Genomic DNA, 24,586 nt, shown 5'->3' on the forward strand with positions numbered 1-24,586 from the left:
GTAAAAAAGACATATGATATATATGAATAGTAAATTCAGAATGCAGTAATATGTACTGGACAGCATTCGTTTTTAAATTTTGTCCAGTCTTCTTTTCCCTCTCTCCTATAACACTCACTCAACACTCAGAGGAATGTTTGACTTGAAAATGGCAGAAATGATACACGTCTGCATCCTGATATTAATACCAATGTATTCTAAGAGCTTGGAACTTCTGACACACCAAATAGGCAAGTAAGCAAAGCACATAAAACTCATTTAAGACTCAAGACTCTGTCCTTTTCTACTCTGTTGGATAATATTGTGTTGCCTGTGGCCTTGGTCCTGATGAGATGCTTCAAAGCCTTATTAAAAAGTCTGGCTCCACATCAACCCCTACTATACCTAAGTTTACAAGGAAATTTGTCTTTCAGGAAGGTAAATTACCCTTTTCATTTATAAAATCAGGAGTTCTGAATAGGAAGTAAAGACTTACCTATTCTGGACTCTAAAGAGGCTTATTCTTTGCTCAGAACTTGGTTGAATTTTACAGGTCAAATTCCTATTATACTTTATTCCCAGCTATTCCAAAGTTCAAGTCTTTTACACAATAAAACCACACTTTTATCATGCATAATCATATTTTTCCTTTTTTGTTGTTTTATGAAAGAAGAAATATGTCAATGAAAGTGTTCACAGTTGACAAGGCATGGGGTACTCGTCAGACATCCTAGTAAACTGCATGTAATTCATGTATGTCCTTCTGCAAAGCTGAAGAAGCACAAGAGGTGTTTAAGAAATAGACACAAAAACACACTTTTCAAATGACTGCATCTAAGCAAATCTACAAGTGACCCTTCTCTAATTCTTGTCAGTCCCAAGAGAGCTTGCTGCTCCTCCAGGGTTTCTGACACACTCAGGATGTGTTTGTAGCACTGTGTCTTGCACAGTAATAGACTGCAGAGTCCTCAGATGTCAGGCTGCGGAGCTCCATGTAGGCTGTGCTAGAGGACTTGTCTACAGTCAATGTGGCCTTGCCCTTGAATTTCTGGTTGTAGCTAGAAACACCATTGTAAGGATAAATATATCCAATCCAATCGAGGATATTTCCATGGCTCTGCTTCACCCAGTGCATGTAGTAGCCAGTGAATGAGTAACCAGAAGCCTTGCAGGATATCTTCACTGAAGCCCCAGGCTTCACCAGCTCAGGTCCAGACTGCTGCAGCTGAACCTCAGAGTGGACACCTGTGAACAGAAAGACAGAGAGTATGTCAGTGATATCCCAGGCCATTTCTTTTCTTCAGATTTGGAACTGGTGAGCCCCTTACCTGCAGTTACTGACAGAAGGAAGAGAAAGATCCAGATACATTCCATGGTTAGAGTCAGTGTGTTCAGACTGTGGAGAGTACAATAGTTATATGTTGATTTCAGGGTTTTGATATTCCTGTTTTTAAACACCATAGACTTAGGTGATTTGCATAGTCATGAGCAGTGGACTTCTTACTTAAGATCCTAGTCCAACTGGATAGGAGCTGGAGAGGAAGGACTGAAAAGCTACTTGTGTCAAGTAGCAGGATGGTTCAAATCCAATCACTCTTTGATAAAATGAATCACATATATTTTCTGTGAGCCCTGCACTGCTGGTATGCTTGTAATTACAGGGACGAATGTCTCAATCTGTATTTGGCCTAAGTCTGTTGCTCCACTCTGTGGCTATCTTCACATTTTAATTTACAGATAATGATTTTGAAGATGAAGATGATGATGATGAAGATAATGGTGATGATAATGATGGAAATGCCTGTTAGCTCAGTGCAGTTTAAAAAGATTTAATGTCTTAATTAGAACTCAGTCAGATGTTGATAAGGAAGAAGGAAAATGAGAAAAGTAATGACATGGATGTGATGTGGAAAATGTTTAATTTTTACTTATTATTGTTATGAGTATACTAGTAAGTATAGCATACTGACTTTGAAATTCCGTTTTAAATTGTCACCAAAAGAGTAAGTAAAACTGTGCTATGTCCCAGCTCCAAACCTCCAAATAATGCACTCAAGTTACTCTATATTACTACAGAGAAAATTGCACATCCATGCTTATTGCTGCTCCATTCACAGCAGCTTGTAAATAGAGTTCTTCTAGATTTACAAAAAATGGACATAAAATACTGACAATGTGTGGGTATAGACTATGAAATATTCTTCACTGGTAAACCATGAGCTATGAATTGTATACCTATGTGGAAGAACCTAAGAAATATGAAAATGAGTTCATTGATGTTCTTAAAAACAAATGCTCTATGTTTTCATGTGTGTGTGGTTCCATGATTTGTATAATACACTATGATCATTCCTACCTCCACTCTGTCCCTCTGGTTTCCCCTGGGATCTTCCAATATGTCTCCCTCACAACATCCTCACCATGTCTTTTTTATTGGTTATTTTATTTATTTACATAGCAAATCTTATAGCCTTTCCCTGCTTCTCCTCCACAAATCTGCTATCCCATCCCACCTGCCCCTGCTTCTATGAGGTTGCTCCCCAACCCACATGTCCACTCCTGCCTCATCCCTATGCATTCTCTATTGCTGGGTCATTGAGCCTTCACAGGAACATGAGCATCCCTTGCCATTGTTAGCAGATAAGATAATCCTCTGATACATATGCAGCTGGAGACATGAGTCCCTCCATATGTCCTCTTTGTTTGGTGGTTTAGTCCCTAGGAGCTCTGGGGATTCTGGCCTTATTAATAACAATTAATGATGGATCATGTCTAGGAGTAGAAGCTCAAAAGAAAAGGAACTCTAAAGCGGTTGTGTAGATATTTACTCTATTATTTTCTATATTAATTTTGTTGACTTGTCTTTTGAATATATATTGTGATTACAGAGTTGCATCTTGTGGGTTTCTGAGGAGTGTGTGTGTATGTGAGTATGTGTTTGTGTGTGTTTTGTGTTTTGTGTGTGTGTTTCATCATTTTTTAAAGAACTTTTTATCGTTTTTTTTTTTTATCTATAGAGCAAATGGAAGAGTGTACATTTGAGTGAGTGGTGGATTTTCTGACAGAAGTTCAGAAAGAATATCAGTGATTTAAAAACACTATATAAATTTTAATACTTATATTTTATTACTTTTATCATTTTACAGCTCAGTCATTGCACCCCTCCAGGTCTATCCTCTGACAGTTCCTCTTTATATTTTTCCACCCCCTGCCTTCAATCAGGTGCCCCTCTTCACAAGGTTTTCCAACTCAGTGGGGCTTCTTTTATTTCAAGATGTAGGTGCAACTTCTCCCACTGAGGTCAAAGCAGGTTGTCCTCTTCATATTTGTGTCAGGGTCCTTGGTAAAAATCCGGTATAATATTGAGATGGTGGCTCAGTGTCTCAAAGATCTCAAGATTCTAGGTTTATATATAATAAATAACAAGAAATTATACATCTTTGAAGTGTTCAACAGAGAATCTTCACAGTGTTTGAGTATGGAAAGTTACCTGCCAATTACAATAGGTATCTGTAAGTTAAGAAAGGAAACCACAGAATATAGAAAGTAATCCCATACCCACATCTCTTTGTTGGGGATTATTGGCTCCTTTGTGACCCCTGCTGGTCATGAACTAACCTGGAGCTAGATTTTCCATGTTTTACACTATGGCTGCCAAGTGTGACTTCAGCAGTAACATATCCTTGCAACTAATATGCTTGCAGGGCACAGATACAGGGAAAATTGGCTCTTCTATATATTGAGACCATGACTGATATCTCAGACTCTGAATCTATGTTATTAGTACATTATCACCAATGAAGCTCTCAAAGTCATCTGCTTTCCTATTGGCAGTGTAATTTGCCTGTAAGAGTTCTCCTTGTAATTATGTGTAAAGGGAAAAGATCATCTACATGAGTAAGGGTTATGGGTCACTGCCTCTATGTAACTGATGTCCACAACTCTCTCTCTGGTGGGCTGTGGCTACATGACAGGGGCCTAGTATAAGAACAGACAAAAGCTCCTAGTGTCCCTCTTGTGTCTCAGGAGTTTCAAACCAAGCTCAGTCTTACAGGTTTCTTCTCATGGTCCACTGCCCTACAGAAAGTAATGCTCACTCAGTCCAAATATATACAAGATGCAAGTCTAGATACTATAACTCTCTCTGTGTGTGTGTGTGTGTGTGTGTGTGTGTGTGTGTGTGTGTGTGTGTATGTGTGTGTGTGTAGCCAATGAAGGACAAAGAAGTTTTTGTACTCAACAAAGATGAAAAAGGATTTGGAGAGCTAAAGACTGCTTTGACATTCGCCATGGAGATACAGAGTTTGGAGTTTGCAGAGCTGGTTTCCAGTCTTGCTTTAGAAATTAAAGTTAAGTAATTGGATGAATCACAGAAGAGAATTTGAATTTGAACTTTGGACCTTTTTTTTTCCTTTTTTTTGGATATTTTATATATTTGTATTTAAAATATTATCCACCTTCTGGGTTCCCTTTCTGGAATCCTCCATGACATCACCCCAATTCCCTTCCTCTAAGAGGGTGCTCCAATGCCACACACACACACACACACACACACACACACATACACACACACACACACACACACCTGCCTTCCCACCCTGACATTCCACAGCACTGGGGCATTGAACACTCTCAGAACCAAGGGTCATTCCTCCCACTGATGTCCAACAAGGACATCCTCTGCCTCATATGTGGCTACAGACACAACTCCCACCATGTGTATTATTTGGTTGGTGGTTCAGTCCCCAAGAGCTTGGGGGCAGGAGGGTTCTGGCTAGTTCACAATGTAGCTCTGTCCAGGGTGCTGCAAATCCCCTCAGCTCTTTCAGTCATTTCTGTACCATCTCTGTCAAGGACACCTCACTCAGGCAACTGTTTGGCTGTGAGCATTTGTCTTTGTATTTTCCAGATTCCTGCAGAGACCTTCAGGAGACAGCCATATCAGACTCTGATCAGCAAGAGGTTCCCAGCATGTGCAATACTGTCTGGGTATTGCAACTGCATATGGGATGGATCTCTAGGTAGGGCAGTCTCTGGATAGCCTTTCCATTCGAATCTGCTCCACATTTTGTCCCCATAATTCCTCTTGTGAGTATTATAATCTCTCTTCTATGAAGCATCCACACTTTGGACTTCCTTCTTGACTTTCATATTGTCTGTGAATTGTACCTTGGATTTTCTGAACTTTTCAGCTAATATCTACTTATCAGTGAGTACATACCATGTTTGTTCTTTTATGATTGGGCTACCTCACTCAGGGTGATATGCTCAAGTTCCATCTATTTGCCTGCAAATATCATGAAGTCCTTGTTTTTAATAGCTGAGTAAATCTCCATTCTGTAAATGTACCTCATATTCTGTATACATTCCACTGTTGAGGGACATTTTAGTTGTTTCCAGGTTCTACCTATTATGAATATGTCTTCTATGAATGTGTTGGAGGATGTACTACACAAATACTAAAATGCTTGAATAAGCCTAAAGGGGCCAGGGTGTCAATTTGATGGTTTGTATAGGTTCAGTGAAGAATAGCGAAATTTTACGGCGAGGTCCTGTTGGAAAAGTCTGACACACTGGGTGTGGGCAATAAAATTCTCAGTTTCTTGGAAGGCAGTATCTGCTAGCACCCTTCAGATGCAGATTCAGAACTCTCAGATCTACTTGCACCATGCCTGCCTGGATGCTGTCATGCTCTCCTGCCTTGATGATTCTTGAAAGAACCTCTACACCTGTAAGTGAGCCCCAAATAAATGTCCATCATAAACTTGCCCTGGCCATGGTCTCTATTCACAGTAGCAAACCCCTAAACATGACATGTGATGTATATGAAAAGTTAATTCAGGATTGCAGGAGTATTTACTTGACAGCACTCTTATTTCTAAACTTTGTCTCAGAGTCTTCCTTTCCATCTCTCCTATAATCATCCTCACTCCACCATCAAAGGACTGTTCAACTTGAAAATGGCAGAAATGATGCAGTTCTGCATCCTGATATTAATACCTCTTATTTTCTAAGAGCTTGGAACTTCTGGCAGACCAAATACGTAAGTTAGCAAAACACCTAACACTCACTTAAAACTTAAGACTCTGTCCTTTTCTACTATGTTGCATAATCTTGTGTTGCCTGTGGCCTTGGTCCTGATGAGATGCTTCAAAGCCTTATTAAAAAGTCTGGGTCCATGCTGGGTGGTGGTGGCACACACCTTTAATCCCAGCACTTGGGAGGCAGAAGTAGGAGGATTTCTGAGTTTGAGGACAGCCTGGTCTACAAAGTGAGTTCCAGGACAGCCAGAGCTACACAGAGAAACCCTGTCTCGAAAATAAAATAAAAAAAAAAAGTCTGTTTCCACATGAACCCCTACTATACCTAAATTTACAAGGAAATTTGTGTTGCAGGAAGGTAAATGACCCTCTTCCTTTATAAAATCAGGAGTTCTTAATAGGAAGTAAAGACTTAAGACTTTGAAAGGGCTTTTCATTGCTCAGAACATGGTGGAATTTTATAGGTCAAATTCCTATTATACTTTATTCCCAGTTATTCAAAGTTCAAGTCTTTTACACAATAAAAACATACTTTTATCATGCATAATCACATTTTCCCTTTTTTGTTGTTTTATGAAAAAAGAAATATGTCAATGAAAGAGTTCACTGTTAACCATAAGGACAAGGCATGGGGTTCTCTAGGGACATCCTAGTAACTGCATGTAATTCATGAATGTCCTTCTGCAAAGCTGAAAAAGCAGAAGAGGTCTTTAAGAAATAGACACAAGAACACACTCTTCAAATGACTGCATCTAAGCAAATCTACAAGCGACCCTTCTCTAATTCTTGTCAGTCCCAAGGGAGCTTGCTGTACCTCCAGGATTTCTGACACTCTCAGGATGTATTTGTAGCACTGTGTCTTACACAGTAATAGACTTCAGTTTCCTCAGATGTCAGGTTTCAGAGCTCCATGTAGGCTGTGCTGGAGGACTTGTCTACAGTCAACGTGGCCTTTCTCTTGAACTTCTTATTGTAGCTAGTAACACCATCGTAAGGATCAATATATCAAATCCACTCAAGGCTCTTTCCATGGCTCTGCTTCACCCAGTGCATGTAGTAGCCAGTAAAAGTTTAACCAGAAGTCTTGCTGGATATCTTCACTGAAGCCCCAGGCTTCACCAGCTCAGGTCCAGACTGCTGCAGCTGGACCTCAGAGTGGACACCTGTGATGAGAAAGACCGAGTGGATGTGAGTGACATCCCAGGCCATTTCTTTTCTTCAGATTTGGAACTGGTGAGCCCCTTACCTGCAGTTACTGACAGAAGGAAGAGAAAGATGCAGCTCTATTCCATGTTTAGATTCAGTGTGTTCAGGGACTGTGGAGAGGATATTGGACATAGGTTGATTTCAGGGTGTGGACATCCCTGTTTTTAACCACAATATACTTGGTTAATTTGCATATTCTTGAGCAGGGGACTTCTTACTTAAGTTCTTATTCCAGCTGGAGAAGAGCTGGAGAGAAAGGACTGAAAAGGTACTTGTGTAAAGCAGCAGGATGGTCCAAATCCAACCACTCTCTGATGAAATGGATCCCATACACTCTCTGTGAGCCCTGCACTGCTGGTATGCTTGTAACTACAGGGACAAATCTCTCAATCTATATTTGGCCTAAGTCTGTTGCTCCACTCTGTGGCTACCTTCACATTTTAATTTACATATAAGGATTTATGAAGATGAACATGATGATGAAGAAGATAATGCTGATGACAATGAAAGAAATGCCTGTTAGCTAAGTGCAGTTTAAAAAGATTTAATGTCTTAATTAGAACTCAGACAGATGTTGATAAAGAAGAAGGCAAATGGAAAAAGTAATGACATGGATGTGATGTGAAAAATGTTAAATCTTTACTTATTATTGTTATGAGCATACTAGATAGTGTAGCATACTGACTTTGAAATTCTGTTTTAATTTTTCAGCAAAAGAGTAAAAAAAAAATTGTGCTGTGTCCCAGGTCCACCCCTCCCAATATTGTACTCAAATCACTCTATATTACTACAGAGACAACTGCACATCCATGCTTATTTCTGTTCCATTCACAGCAGCTTTTAAATAGGGTTCTTCTAGATTTACAAAAAAAAGGACATAAAATACTGACAATGTGTGGCTATCGACTATGAAATATTCTTCACTAGTAAAACATGAACTATGGATTGTATACCTATGTGGAAGAACCTAAGAAATATGCTCAATGTGTTCATTGATGTCCTTAACAACAAATGCTTCATGTTTTCATTTATGTGTGGTTCCATGATTTGAATAATATACTATGATCAATCCTACTTCTCTTTTCCTCTGGTTTCCCTTGGGACCTTCCAATATGTCTCTCTCACAACATCCTGACCATGTCTTTTTTGTTGGTTATTTTATTATTTACATATGAAATGTTATCTCCTTTCACTGGCTTCCCTCCATGAATACGATATCCCATCCCACCAGCCCCTGATTCTATGAGGTTGTTCCTCGACTCCTGCCTCATCCCTCTAGCATTCTCCTGTGCTGGGTCATTGAGCCTCCACAGGTCCATGAGTCTCCCTTGCCCTTCATGGCAGATAAGGTAATCCTCTGATACATATGCAGCTGGAGCCATGAGTCCCTCCATATTTACTCTTTGTGTGTGTGTGTGTGTGTGTGTGTGTGTGTGTGTGTGTGTGTGTGTGTTTGTGTGTGTTGTATGTGTGTTTCAACATTTTTAAGAACTTTTATGTTTTCTTTTTTAGCATCTATAGAGAGATTGGAAGAGTTTGTACTTGAGTGAGTGGTACATTCTCTGGCCGAAATTTGGAAAGAATATCAGTGACCAGAAAACACTAACCATTTTAATATTTATATTTTATTACTTTTATTTTTTACACCTCAGTCATGGTCCCCCTCCAGATCCATCCTCTGTCAGTTCCTCTTCATATCCCCCTGCCCCTGTCTTCAGTAGTATGCCCCCCTTCAGAAGGTTTCCCCACTCTGTGGGGCTTCTTGTATCTCCAGATATAGGTGCAACTTCTCCCACTGAGGCCAAAACAGGCTGTCCTCTGAATATATGTGTCAGGATCCTTGGAACAGATCTTGTATGATACTGGGATGGTGGCTCGGTGTCTAAAAGATCTCAGGAGTCTAGGTTTATTAATAATAACAAAAGAAGAAAATATACATCTTTGAAGTGTTTATCACAGAATTTTCACAGTGTTTGAGTATGGAAATGTTACATGTCAATCACGGTAAGTATGTGTAAGTTAAGAAAGGGAACCACAAAGGATACAGTGTAAACCCATACCACCATCTCTCTGCTGGTAATCCTTTGCCCCATTGTGACCCCTGCTGTTCATGAACTCACCTGGAGGTAGATTTTTCATCATTTACACCGAAGTTGTCCAGTGTGACTTCAACAATGACATATCCTTGCAACTAATGGGCTTTAAGGGCTCAGATGCAGGAAGAATTGGCTCTCCTTTACAGGGAGATGATGACTGAAGTCTCAGACTCTGAATCTATGTTGTTAGTACATTATCATCAATTAAGTTCTCAAAGTCACCTGCTTTCCTATTAGCAGTGGAACCTAGCTCTAACAATTCTCATTTGTAATAAGGTGTAAATAGGAGAGATCATCCACTTGTGGAGAGGTTTGGGGCCACTGGCCCTGTGTGACTGATCTCCAGAACTCTCCCCATGGTGGTTCTGTGGCTATGTGACATGGGACTGTTGTCAGGAACAGACAAAGTTCCTTCTGTCCCTTCTGTGTCTCTGGGGCCTCAAGCCAAGCTCATCCTTAGGGGCTTCCTCTCATGATCCACTGCCCAACAGAAAGTAATTCCCACTCAGTCCAAACATATACAAGATGCAAGTGTAGATACTATAAGTCTATGTGTATTTATGTACGTGTATGTGTGCATGTGTGTGTGTTTGTATATGATTGTGTACCTATGTTTAGGTATATGTATGTGTGTGTATGAACATGCATGTGAATTTGTGGTTTGTGTGTTTGTGTGTCTTTCTAAGTCAGAGGAGATGGAGATAAAATTATGGACAGATTATGAAACTCTGTATAGAAGTAGCAAGAGCATAGGTACAATCAACAATCTGTAAATTTCTTCTTGATCTTTATATATCATTTTTCGTTTCTAAGGATTTAGTTACAATTGCACATGCTTCCATGACTTTGTCATTATTTATGTGGTTACCTTATAATTTCTCTATTATTTTCTTTCCACAAAATTTATGTTCCAGTCCAGTGCCTGATCACATCCTCCCTCTCTCAGGACACATATCATCCATTGTTTCCCTGCTTTCAGTCCTTATAAGATAACGGTATTGCCCTTAAAGTCTGTCTCCTTTCACATGCATACTGCAAATTTCTAGTGGCACAAATGGTTTACCTGTGGATAGGCAAAATTTTCTGTTGTATATTCACCTATAACACTTTACTCTGAGAAATAAATCTTATTTTCTATATGCAGACACATAGAAATTCTCCAAACAAGTTAAATGAGGATGTTTTTGTAGACAGAGAGATGGGATCCTGAATGTTTGATGCAGATTGGAGAACTTTTGGGATTAGATTTTAGGACCCAGTACTAGAAAGGGATATTGGCAATGAAATGTGCCTTTGATATATTTTTAATATCACTTTGAAACACCTTGACATGCAACTGTATTCTCAAAAAAAGATAATTAAGTATCTACAAGAAGAATTAAAATATAGTGTCATTGCATCTGCTTTTGACCAGCAAGAACGACACGACCACCAGTCCTTCTAACATCAGTTTATTCAGCAAACTTCAGTCTTCATCTCTCTCTCTCTTCATCTTTTTCCTCATTTATCTCCCTCGAACCCCAGGCCTCTCACTCTTATATACTCTCAGTCCCCATCCACTCACAGCAGGCCACGTCACCTCACCAGTCACGCAGCTTCAGCCAATCAGGGCAGCAGGGGCATGTCTCCACCAAATATGGACTTGTTTAAACCACCAGCATCATGGTGCACCTGTGCAGCTCTCACGATGGTTGTGGCTTATTTTCAGGTGTAAGAGGAAGTCAGGTGCAAGTCATAAGACTTAGCTGCAGTCCCAGGCGCCATCTTGGGAGTGCTGCCACACCCACTCCTCACAATATAGAAAATTAGAACAGCCAGGAGAATTAAATTGATGATGTATTTGTCTAGCCCAGGAAGAATTAAAAAGACTGCAGGATTATGTTTATGACCTCATGTCTGACTTTTATGGAACTATACTATCTTACATATGGCTGGAAGATGTTGACTTCATAACTGACATAATGACTACCCTCAACCTCTCTGAAGACTGGGGGTCAAAATATATATATATATAAAGTGCTTGCTATAAAAATTTTATGTTTGAGATTTTATAGTTCTTTTTCTCTGATCTAAACCTGTACCACTCTGAATTACAAGAGAATTTTGGCACAAGAAAATAGAGAAGCCTTTACCCTCACCAATATAAAATTTGTAACCCAAACTCTTTATATGATTTCAGTAAAAGTCTGGAGCTGAGTGAATTGTAGAGAGCATGCTGAGTCTGTAGTTCAGGAGCTCTCATTGCAAGAACAGACTGTCAGCTTGTAATGCAAATTGTGTGTTTTCTTATTTCTCTACCAGATATTCCTAGTCCTTTACATCCCCCAACTTGTGTCGAGGCTGGACTCAGCAGAATAGATAGCTAGACAAATACTTAGGCTCTTGGTAATGTGTGGGGGGAAAACAAAAAAACCAAAAATCACAGAATAGTTTTCATGTTGGGTGTGTTGGATTAAATTGATAAATACAGGAACTGATATGATTTGACAAAATGAAGGAATAGAACATTTAGAATTACAAATTATGGCTGTTTAAATGTGAATTTTCATAAGTAAACATTTGCTTCCTAATTTAAATATTACTTCAGATCAAGAGAAACATATGATTTCCACAATTGGAAAGCATATTTGCCAATAAGACAAATTAATTTCTAAGACTAATTTTTGAAGATTACTTGATGGTATTCAATTTAATAGCAGTGAGAAAAATTACCAAATAGCAAAGATGTCAAATTGTGTGGATGCTAGTTTTCTTCAACTGTGCTTTTGGAAGAGTCTCTTAGACTGCTCTAAAACAACTACTCCAATTGAGGTTTCACATAGCTGAAACTGGCCACTTGTTTGATGATCTGTAGCTTCTACAGGGAGAACTATAATGCCATGCATGTTACCAACTATTAAGTAATTTTAGATGTCATTCTCAGAGGATACAATGAAATTAGTAACACATAGGCATCCCTGATAGTTATTGCTGCCACTCATTTTGTTGATCTGTGACAATGATTACTCTGGAGTTGATCAGAAAAATGGGATCTGAGTTCTGTCTCTTAGAACCCATGGAAACAGGCCAAGTTCTAGTTTTCAGAAATGGCCCAGAAATTGAAAGTAATTACTGCTCTTCTGGGTTTGGTTCTCAGTACCCACATCAGATACTTTACAACTAATTGCCTGTAATTCCATCTTTAAAGGACCCATAGCCATCTTCTGGTCTCCAAAAGTGTTGACACACATGTGTTGTAAATAGCCCTAGGGCTAATTATATTTGATATTTATTCCATTCTCCTGAAAGTGATTGTGAGCAAGGAATGAGTCAGCACACAGGTGATTACCTGTAAACCTGCATTCCACCTTAAATTGAAAAATAAAGGAGATCTGATGATTGGAATGTTAGAAGAAAAAGTGAAGTAGAAGTTGGGGAGAGGAGAAGGAGAAAATGGAAGAGGGAGATGACACAGAGGAGGATGAGGAAGAAGAAAAGTTGAGCAGAAGCACAGGGACTGGAGAATCTGCAAGTTCTAAGGGGTCTCATAGATGGAGAAGATGGTAGTATAGCGGTAGATCTGCCCAATATAGGCACACAGCATGGATTCATACTAATTGAGCTGTGTTTTCATTGCCGGGCCATGTTTGACCTGGAGATTTACCACAGCAAAATGGTACCCAACGTTTTGAATTGAAATCAATTAACCTGAGATAAAACTCCACTTCCCTCTCAACCCTAGAATTATAACCTATTTGATACTTAATTCTGGGAAATTTCACCTGTTGTTCAGAACCAGATAAGGAATATTAATCACTAATTCCTAGTAGAGAGATCAGTGATAATTGCCTATTATAATAGGTAATAATCAAATATATGTCTGTGGCTCCTGGTAGAGAGCACAAAAGATAGATGGTATAACAGGATGTCTACTCTAGGCAGAGACGTTAACTCTAGGGAAAGACTGAAAGGAAAGGGGAAAGGAAGGGAAGGGAAGGGAAGGGAAGGGAAGGGAAGGGAAGGGAAGGGAAGGGAAGGGAAGGGAAGGGAAGGGGGTAGGGGAAGAGGGAGAAGGGGGAAAAGTGGAATAAGGGGGAAGGGGGAGAAAGGGGGGAAGGGGAAGGGGGAAAGGGGAATGGGGAACAGGAAAAGGGGGGAAGGGGGAAGAGAAGGAAAGGGAGACAGGAAAAGGAAGGAAAGGGAAAGAAAAATAGATGTCTGAATCAATTGTATTTAAGAAGGTATAATAAACCTGGCAGTGGTGACACATGCCTTTAATACCAGCACTTGGGAGGCAGAGGCAGGCAAATTTCTGAGTTTGAGGCCAGCCTGGACTACAGAGTGAGTTCCAGGATAGCCAATACTATACAGAGAAACCCTGTCTCAAAAAACAAAAATCAAACAAACAAAAAATCAAAAGATGGTATACTAAAGTCTGCAAGAGACTAATATTCTGTCTAACATGGGGCCCACAAGAATTTTGGTTTAATATCCTGACATGACAAATTAGAAAGGCATAAATAGGCTAAAATGTGTATGACTTTGAGTATTGTGCTTGTTTTATTGTTCCTCTGGGACAGAGGGCAAGCTACAGGTTTTTTTTTTTTTTACCTTAACAGCTGAAGGATACCCTGATTTGGAGGAAAGGTTTTATCTTTCTGTTTTTTGGAAAAGGTAATTAAGATATTTACACTTTTTAGAGTTATGTGGATCAGATTTGCTATAGGGAGACCCCCTGAAGTTTCCAGAGAATCAAACAAAAAGTTTATCTTGATGATACTAAAATTTTGTTTTGAGATTCACATATTACAAATTCTGGTGAATTTCATCGTCAGACATGCAAAACTGACCTGCCTGAACTAATGTCTTGTTTTTTCACCCAGATCCAGTCAGGACACAGACATCAGAGACTAATAGAACCATTGGTATGGCCTTCTTAAGGCCAACCAACTCTCCCTTTTCCTACCCTTTGCCCTCACTTTATAATATCTCAATGGCCATATTCAGTTCGAAGAAGCTATGAAGAGTTGTAGTCCCAGTTCCCTAGGCTTTAGGACTGGGGGTTGCAATTATAGGTTGTCTTTGATACTAAAAAAATTAAAGTATAGGGCTTAGACCCAGTTCTTCTATTGCTGCTATTATAAACAGATCTGAGATGTTTAAGCCTGTGAGTTAAGGGCCAAACAGGAAATTCATGGCTCTGACTTTACTGTTAGTGTGTTTTCAGTTATTTTAATTAGAAATGGCTAAGAGTAGTTAACAGAGAACAGTCTTGACTTCTTCATGTAGTTGGTTTCAAAAATATCAGAAGTCCACAGAATGTGACATGTAATGATTATTTAGTATTTATTATTTATTCACTTGTTGTTGAGACTAGTCTGTTTCTGACAGCTTTCTTGCCTGTGGCCTTGGTACTGATGAGATGCTTCAAAGCCTTATTAAAAAGACTGGGTTCACATGCACTCCTAGTATACCTAAGTTACAAGGAAATGTGTGTTAGAGCAAGGTAAATGACCCTCTTCATTGATGAAATCAGGAGTTCTGAATAAGAAGTAAGACTTAAGATTTTGAAAGGGCTTTTTTTCCCAGACCATGGTTGAATTTTACAGGTAAAATTCATATTATACTTTATTCCCAGCTATTCCAAAGTTCAAGTTTTTTACACAATACAGAAATACTTTTATCATACATAATCACATTTTCCATTTTTTGTTGTTTTATGAAAGAAGAAAATTTTCAAGGAAAGCGTTCACTGTTATCCATATTGACAAGGCATGAGGGTACTCCAGGGACATCCTAGTAAACTGCATGTAATTCATGGATGTCCTTGTGAAAAGCTAAAAAAGGAAAATAGGTCTTTAAGAAATAGACACAAAACACACTGTTCAAATGATTACATTTAAGAAAATCTGCAAGCAGCCCTTCTCTAAGTCTTGTCAGTCCCAAGGGAGCTTGCTGCACCTCCAAGTTTTCTGACACACTCAGGACGCGTTTGTAGCACTGTGTCTTGCACAGTAATAGACCGCAGAGTCCTCAGATGTCAGGCTGTTGAGCTGCATGTAGGCTGTGCTGGAGGATTTGTCTACAGTCAATGTGGCCTTGCCCTTGAACTTCTGGTTGTAGCTAGTACCACCATTGTAAGGATTAATATCTCCAATCCACTCAAGGCTCTTTCCATGGCTCTGCTCACCCAGTGCATGTAGTAATCAGTGAATGTGTATCCAGAAGCCTTACAGGACATCTTCACTGAAGCCCCAGGCTTCACCAGCTCAGGTCCAGATTGTTGCAGCTGGACCTCAGAGTGGACACCTGTGAAGAGAAAGACAGAGTGTATGTCAGTGACATCCCAAGCCATTTCTTTTCTTCAGATTTGGAACTGGTGAGTTCCTTACCTGCAGATCCTGACAAGAGGAAGAGAAAGATCCAGCTCCATCCCATGGTTGGAGTCACTGTGTTCAGTGCCTGTGGAGAGGAAATTGGACATATGTTGTTTTCAGGGTGCTGATATCCCTGTTTTTAACTACCGTAGACTTAGGTAATTTGCATATTCACAAGCAGGGGACTTTGTATATAATAACCAATCAAAATGGAGAATAGCTTCAGAGGAAGGACTTAAAGGTACATAGATCAAGCAGCAGGATGGTCTAGTCCAAATCCAATAACTCTCTGAGGAAATGGATCCCATACATTTTCTGCGAGCCCTGCACTGCTGGTATTCTTTTAACTACAGGGACAAATCTTTCAATCTGTTTTTGGCCTAAGTCATTTGCTCTACTCTATGGCTAAGTTCAAATTTTGATTTATAGATAATAATTTGTGAAGATGAAGATGATGATAAAGATAATGCTGATGGTAATGATGGAAATACCCATTAGCTAAGTGCAGTTTAAAAAGATTTAATGTCTTAATTAGAACTTAGTCAGATGTTGATAAGGAAGAAGGCAAATGAGAAAAGTAATGACGTGGATGTGATGTGGAAAATGTTTAATCTTTACTTATTATTGTTATGAGTATACTAGTCCCTGTCACATACTGACTTTGAAATTCTGTTTAAAATTGTCACCAAAAGAGTAAATACATCTGTGCTGTGTCCCAGCTCCATACCTCCAAATAATATACTCAAGTTACTCTGTATTACTACATAAACAACTGCACATCCTTGTTTATTGCTGCTCCATTCACAGCAGCTTGTAAATAGAGTTCATCTAAATTTACAAAAAACAACAAAAAATAGACAAAAAATACTGACAATATGTGGGTATAGACTATGAAATATTCTTCACTGGTAAAATATGAACTAAAAATTGTATACCTATGTTTAAGAACCTATGAAATATGCTCAATGAGTTCATCAAGGCCCTTAAACAAATGCTTCATGTTTTCATTTATGTGTGGTTCCATGATTTGAATTATTCACTATGATCATTCCTACCTCCACTCTGTCCCTCTAGTTTCCCTTGGGATCTTCCAATATGTCTCTCTCAGAACATCCTAACCATGTCTTTTTTATTGGTTATTTTATTTATTTACATATCAAATGTTATCTCCTTTCCCTGCTTCTTCTCCACAAATCTGCTATCCCTTCCCACCTGTGCCTGCTTCTATTAGGTTGCTCAACAAACCACATGTCCACTCCTGCCTCATTCCTATGCATTCTCCTATGCTGGGTCATTGAGCCTACACAGGACCATGAGCCTCCCTTGCCATTGATAGCAGATAAGGTAATCCTCTGAAACATATGGAGCTGGAGACATGAGTCCCTCCATATGGACTCTTTGTTTGGTGGTTTAGTCCCTGGGAGCTCAGGGGATTCTGGTCTTATTAACAACATTTAATGATGGACACATATCTAATAGTAGAACCTCAAAAACAAACAAACTCTACAGTGGTTTTGTAGATATTTATTCTCGTTAATTTCTACATCAATTTTGCTGACTTGTATTTTGAATATATATTGTGATTATAGAGTTGCATTTTATGCTATGCGTTTCTGAGGTTTGTGTGTGTATGTGAGTGTGTGTGTGTGTTTGTGTGTGTTGTGTGTGTGTGTGTTTGTGTGTGTGTGTTTCATCATTTATATTTTTAATAAACTTTTATGGTTTTCTAGTATCTATAGAAAAAAATGGGCGAGTTTACATGTGAGTGAGTGGTGGACTTTCTGGCAGAAGTTTGGAAAGAATAGCAGTGATCAGAAAACACTGTGTAAATTTTAATATTTATATTTAATCACTTTTTTTACAACTCAGTAATTTCCCTCCTCCAGGTCCATCCTCTGACAGTTCCTCTTCATACTTTTCCTTCTCCCTGTCTTCAATAGGATTCCCCCATTCACAAGGTTTCCCAACTCAGTTTGGCTTCATGTATCTCAAGATGTAGGTGCAACTTCTTCCACTGAGGCCAAAGCAGGCTGTCCTCTGCATATTTGTGTCAGGATCCTAGGAACAGATCCTATATGATACTGGGATGATGGCTCAGTGTCTGAAAGATCTCAGGAGTCTAGGTTTACATGTAATAAATAACAAGAAAATATACATCTTTGAAGTGTTTAACAGAGATTCTTCACAGTGTTTGATTATGGAAACTTTACATGTCAATCACAATAGGCATCTGTAAGTTAAGAAAGGAAACCACAAAAGACACAGAGTAATCCCATACCAGACCTCTTTGTTGCGGATTCTTGGCCCCTTTGTGAACCCTGCTGGTCATGAACTCACCTGTAGTTTATATTTTCCATCTTTTACACTATAGCTGCCCAGTGCTGATTCAGCAGTAGCATATCCTTGCAACTAATGTGCTTGCAGGTAACAGAGGAAGGGACAATTGGCTCTCCATTATAGTGAGACAAGGACTGATGTCTCTGACTCTGAATCTATTTTGCTAGTACATTATTATCAATGAAGCTCTCAAAGTCACCTGCTTTCCTATTGGCAGTGGAATTTAGCTCTGACAGTTCTCATTTGTAATTAGGTCTAAAAGGGAAAGATCTTCCACATGTGGAAGGGCTATGTGCCACTGCCTTTATGTGACTGATGTCCACAATTCTCTCTATGGTGGATTGTGGCTACATGACAGGAGCCTGGTATCAGGAACAGACAAAGCTCCTACTGTCCCTCTTGTGTCTCAAGAGTTTCAAGCCAAGCTCAACCTTAGAGTTTTATTCCATGGTCCACTGCCCAACATAAAGTAATTCCCAATCAGTCCAAACATATTCAATATGCAAGTCAATATACTATAATTCTCTCTCTCTCTCTCTCTCTCTCTCTCTCTCTCTCTCTCTCTCTCTCTCTCTCTCTCTCTCTCTCCCTCTGTGTGTGTGTGTGTGTGAGTGAGTGTGTGTGTGTCTGTGTATGTGTGTGTGTTTGTGTGTGTGTATTCAATCAAGGAGAAAAAAGTTTTTTGTATTCAACATGATGAAAAAGGAGTTGGAGAGCTAAAGACTGCTTTGACATTAGCCATGGAGGTACAGAGTTTTCAGTTTGCCAAGCTGGTTTCCAGTCTTGCTTTGGAAATTAAAGTTAAGAAATTAGATGAATCTCAGAAGGGAATTTGAACTTTGGACTTTCTTTTTCCTTTTCTTGGATACTTTATTTATTTATATTTCAAATATTATCCACTTTCCGGGTTTCCTTTCTGGAAGCCCCATCCTATCAGCCCCATTCCCTGCCTCTAACAGGGTGCTCCCCTGCCACACACACACACCTGCCTTCCCACTCTGACATTCCACAGCAATGTGGCATTGAGCCCCCTCAGGCAAAAGGGCCATTCCTCCCACTGATGTCCAACAAGGACATCCTCTGCCTCATATGTGGCTAGAGACATAGGTCCCACCATGTGTATTATTTGGTTGGTGGTTCAGTTCCCAAGAGCTTGGGAGCAGGAGGGTTCTGGTTAGTTGACACTGTAGCTCTGTCCGGGATGCTACTAACCCCCTCATCTCTTTAAGTCACTTCTCTACTTCCTCTGTAAGGACACCACACTCAGGCAAGTATTTGACTGTGAACATTTGTCTCTGTATTTTTGAGATTTTGGAAGAGACCTTCAGGAGCCAGCCATATCAGCCTCTGATCAGCAAGAGGTTCCCAGCATCTGCAATAGTGTCTGGGTTTTGCAACTGCATATGGGATGGATCTCCAGGTAGGGCAGTCTCTGGATGGCCTTTCCTTTTGACTCTGCTCCACATTTTGTCCCAATAATTCCTCCTGTGAGTATTACGTTCCCTCTTCTAAGAAGCATCCACACTTTGAACTTCCTTCTTGACGTTAATATGGTCCGTGAATGTATCTTGGATATTCTGAACTTTTCAGCTAATATCCACTTATCAGTGAGTACACACCATGTGTAATATTTTATGATTTGGTTACCTCACTCAGGGTGATATGCTCAAGTTCCATCCATTTGCCTGCAAATTTCATGAAGTCTTGTTTTTAATAGCTGAGTAATTCACCATTCCGTAAATGTACCTCATTTTCTGTATGCATTCTACTGTTGAGGGACAATTGGGTTGTTTCCAGCTTCTACCTATTATGAATATGTCTTCTATGAATGTGTTGGAGCATGTGCCACCCAAATACTCAAATGCCTGAACAATCCTAAGGGGGACAGAGAGTCAATGTTTGTATATGTTCAGCCAAGAACAGAACAATTTTAAGGCAATGTCCTGTTGGAAAAATCTGTCACACTGGGTGTGGGCTATAAAATTCTCAGCTTCTTGGAAGGCAGTATCTGCTAGAACACTTCAGATGAAGATGTATAACTCTCAGTTCTGCTTGCACCATGCCTGCCTGGATGTTGTTATTCTCTCCTGCCTTGATGATACCTCACAGAACCTCTACACCTGTAAGTCAGCCCCAATTAAATGTTTGTCATAAACTTGCCTTGGCCATGGTCTCTGTTCACAGCAGTAAAACCCTAAACATGACATGTGACATATATGAATATTAAGTTCAGGATTGCAGGAACATTTACTCAACAGCAATCTTATTTCTAACCTTTCTCTCAGAGTCCTCCTTTCCATCTCTCCTATAATCCTCCCCACTCCACCCTCAGAGGACTGTTTGACTTGACAATGGCAGAAATGATGCAGCTCTTCATCCTGATATTAATACCTCTTATATTCTAAGAGCTTGGAACTTCTGGCAGACCACATAAGCAAGTTGCCAAAACACCTTGAGACTCACTTAAAATTTAAGACTCTGTCCTTTTCCACTCTGTTGCAGAATCTTGTCTTGCCTGTGGCTTTGGTCCTGATGAGATGCTTCAAAGCCTTATTAAAAAGTCTAGGTCCAAATGAACACCTACTATATGTAAGTTTACAAGAAAATATGTTTTGCAGGAAGATAAATGCCTCTCTTCATTTATAAAATCAGTTGTTCTGACTAGGCAGTAAAGACTTAAGACTTTGAAAGGGCTTTTTCTTTACCTAGAACATGATGGACTTTTACAGGTCAAATTCCTATTATAATTTATTCCCAGCTATTCCAAAGTTCAAGTCTTTTACACAATAAAAACATACTTTTAACATGCATAATCACATTTTTCTTTTTTGTTGTTTTATGATAGAAGAAATATGTCAATGAAAGTGTTCACTGTTAACCATATTGACAAGGCATGGGGTACTCCAGGGACATCCTAGTAAACTGGACATAATTCATTGACTTTCTTCTGAAACACTGAAAAAGCACAATAGTTCTTTAAGAAATAGACACAAGGTCAACTTGATCCTGATTCAACTTTGGTACCTGGTATGCAAATCGATCCATACTTATCTCCTTGTACTAAGGTCAAATCTAAGTGGATCAAGGAACTTCACATAAAACCAGAGACACTGAAACTTATAGAGGAAAAAGTGGGGAAAAGCCTTGAAGACATGGGCACAGGGGAAAAATTCCTGAACAGAACAGCAATGGCTTGTGCTGTAAGATCGAGAATTGACAAATGGGACCTAATGAAACTCCAAAGTTTCTGCAAGGCAAAAGACACCGTCTATAAGACAAAAAGAACACCAACAGATTGGGAAAAGATCTTCACCTATCCTAAATCAGATAGGGGACTAATATCCAACATATATAAAGAACTCAAGAAGGTGGACTTCAGAAAATCAAATAACCCCATTAAAAAATGGGGCTCAGAACTGAACAAAGAATTCTCACCTGAGGAATACCGAATGGCAGAGAAGCACCTGAAAAAATGTTCAACATCCTTAATCATCAGGGAAATGCAAATCAAAACAAACCTGAGATTCCACCTCACACCAGTCAGAATGGCTAAGATCAAAAATTCAGGTGACAGCAGATGCTGGCGTGGATGTGGAGAAAGAGGAACACTCCTCCATTGTTGGTGGGATTGCAGGCTTGTACAACCACTCTGGAAATCAGTCTGGCGGTTCCTCAGAAAATTGGACATAGTACTACCAGAGGATCCAGTAATACCTCTCCTGGGCATATATCCAGAAGAAGCCCCAACTGGTAAGAAGGACACATGCTCCACTATGTTCATAGCAGCCTTATTAATAATAGCCAGAAGCTGGAAAGAACCCAGATGCCCCTCAACAGAGGAATGGATACAGAAAATGTGGTACATCTACACAATGGAGTACTACTCAGCTATTAAAAAGAATGAATTTATGAAATTCCTAGCCAAATGGATGGACCTGGAGGGCATCATCCTGAGTGAGGTAACACATTCACAAAGGAACTCACACAATATGTACTCACTGATAAGTGGATATTAGCCCAAAACCTAGGATACCCAAGATATAAGATACAATTTCCTAAACACATGAAACTCAAGAAAAATGAAGACTGAAGTGTGGACACTATGCCCCCCCTTAGAAGTGGGAACAAAACATCCTTGGAAGGAGTTACAGAGACAAAGTTTGGAGCTGAGATGAAAGAATGGACCATGTAGAGACTGCCATATCCAGGGATCCACCCCATAATCAGCTTCCAAACGTTGACACCATTGCATACACTAGCAAGATTTTGCTGAAAGGACCCAGATATAGCTGTCTCATGGGAGACTATTCTGGGGCCTAGCAAACACAGAAGTGGATGCTCACACATGGATGGATCACTGGGCTCCCAATGGAGGAGCTAGAGAAAGTACCCAAGGAGCTAAAGGGATCTGCAACCCTATAGGTGGAACAACATTATGAACTAACCAGTACCCCGGAGCTCTTGACTCTAGCTGCATATGTATCAAAAGTTGGCCTAGTCGGCCATCACTGGCAAGAGAGGCCCATTGGACATGCAAACTTTATATGCCCCAGTACAGGGGAATGCCAGGGCCAAAAAGGGGGAGTGGGTGGGTAGGGGAATGGGGGTGGGTGGGTATGGGGGACTTCTTGGTATAGCATTGGAAATGTAAATGAGCTAAATACCTAATAAAAATGAAAAAAAAAAGAAATAGACACAAAAACACACTATTCAAATGACTGCATCTAAACAAGTCTGCAAGTGACTATTCTCTAAGTCTTGTCAGTCCCAAGGGAGCTTGCTGCACCTCCAGGATTTCTGACACACTCAGGATGTGTTTGTAGCACTGTGTCTTGCACAGTAATAGACTGCAGAGTCCTCAGATGTCAGGCTGCGGAGCTCCATGTAGGCTGTGCTGGAGGACTTGTCTACAGTCAATGTGGCCTTGCCCTTGAACTTCTGGTTGTAGCCATTACCACCATTGTTAGGATAAATATATCCAATCCACTCAAGGCTCTTTCCATGGCTCTGCTTCACCCAGTGCATGTAGTAGTCAGTGAATGTGTAGCCAGAAGCCTTGCAGGACATCTTCACTGAAGCCCCAGGCTTCACCAACTCAGGTCCAGACTGTTGCAGCTGGACCTCAGAGAGGACACCTGTGAAGAGAAAGACAGAATGGATGTCAGTGACATCCCAAGCCATTTCTTTTCTTCAGATTTGGAAATGGTGAGCCCCTTACCTGCAGTTCCTGACAGGAGGAAGAGAAAGATCCAGCTCCATCCCATGGTTAGAGTCAGTGTGTTCAGTGTCTGTGGAGAGGACATTGAACATATGTTGTTTTCAGGGTGTTGATATCCCTGTTTTTAACTACCATAGACTTAGGTAATTTGCATATTCATGACCAGGGGACTTTGTATATACTAACCAATCCAAATGGAGAACAGCTGGAGAGGATGGACTTAAAGGTACATAGGTCAAGCAGCAGGATGGTCTAGTCCAAACCCAATAACTCTCTGAAGAAATAGATCCCATACATTTTCTGTGAGCCCTGCACTGCTGGTTTTCTTGTAACTACAGGGACAAATCTCTCAATCTGTATTTGGCCTAAGTCTGTTTCTTCACTCTGGGGCTATGTTCACATTTTGATTTACAGATAATGAATTGTGAAGATGAAGATGATGATGAAGATAATGCTGATGATAATAAGGGAAATACCCTTTAGCTAAGTGCAGTTTAAAAAAGATTGAATGTCTTAATTAGAATTTAGTCAGATATTGATAAGGATGAAGGCAAATGAGAAAATTAAGGACATGGATGTGATGTGGAAAATGTTTAATCTTTACTTATTATTGTTATGAGTATACTAGTCACTGTCCCATACTTATTTTGAAATTCTGGTTTAAATTGTCACCAAAAGAGTAAATAAAACTTTGCAGTATCCCAGCTCCTAACCTCCAAATAATATACTCAAGTTACTCTATATTACTACAGAGACAACTGCACATCCTTGCTTATTGTTGCTCCATTCACAGCAGCTTGTAAATAGAGTTCATCTAGATTTACAAAAAACAAAAAAAGTAGACAAAAAATACTGGCAATATGTGGGTATAGACTATGAAATATTCTTCACTGGTAAAACATGAACTAAAAATTGTATACCTATGTTTAAGAACCTATGAAATATGTTCAATGAGTTCATTAAGGCCCTTAAAAACAAATGCTTCATATTTTCATTTATGTATGGTTCCATGATCTGAATTATTCACTATGATCATTCCTACCTCGACTCTGTCCCTCTAGTTTCCCTTGGGATCTTCCAATATGTCTCTCTCAGAACATCCTGACCATGTCTTTTTTATTGGTTATTTTATTTATTTACATATCAAATGTTATCTTCTTTCCCTGCTTCTCCTCCACAAATCTGCTATCCCTTCCCACCTGTGCCTGCTTCTATTAGGTTGCTCCCCAAACCACATGTCCACTCCTGCCTCATTCCTATGCATTCTCCTATGCTGGGTCATTGAGCATACACAGGACCATGAGCCTCCCTTGCCATTGATAGCAGATAAGGTAATCCTCTAATACATATGGA

The 24,586-nt window shown here is 39.7% G+C and overlaps 2 pseudogenes, 2 gene segments (V, D, J or C) and 1 further gene; all 5 read right to left on the minus strand.

Annotated features, from left to right (window-relative positions):
- The window catches only part of Igh (immunoglobulin heavy chain complex), a 2,751,187-nt gene that overhangs the window by 1,569,577 nt on the left and 1,157,024 nt on the right, over window positions 1–24,586 (minus strand).
- Ighv1-31 (immunoglobulin heavy variable 1-31) lies at window positions 920–1,213 on the minus strand. The segment is given in 1 exon segment: window positions 920–1,213. A coding segment is annotated over 1 exon segment (294 nt).
- Ighv1-32 (immunoglobulin heavy variable V1-32) lies at window positions 6,879–7,172 on the minus strand (annotated as a pseudogene). Its single transcript is given in 1 exon segment — window positions 6,879–7,172. A coding segment is annotated over 1 exon segment (294 nt).
- Ighv1-33 (immunoglobulin heavy variable 1-33) lies at window positions 15,349–15,739 on the minus strand (annotated as a pseudogene). The gene is given in 2 exon segments: window positions 15,349–15,610; window positions 15,694–15,739. Coding segments are annotated over 2 exon segments (308 nt in total).
- On the minus strand, window positions 22,846–23,139 carry Ighv1-34 (immunoglobulin heavy variable 1-34). The segment is given in 1 exon segment: window positions 22,846–23,139. A coding segment is annotated over 1 exon segment (294 nt).

The sequence above is a fragment of the Mus musculus genome, chromosome 12 (genome assembly GCF_000001635.26).
Source record: "Mus musculus strain C57BL/6J chromosome 12, GRCm38.p6 C57BL/6J".
NCBI lineage: Eukaryota > Metazoa > Chordata > Mammalia > Rodentia > Muridae > Mus > Mus musculus.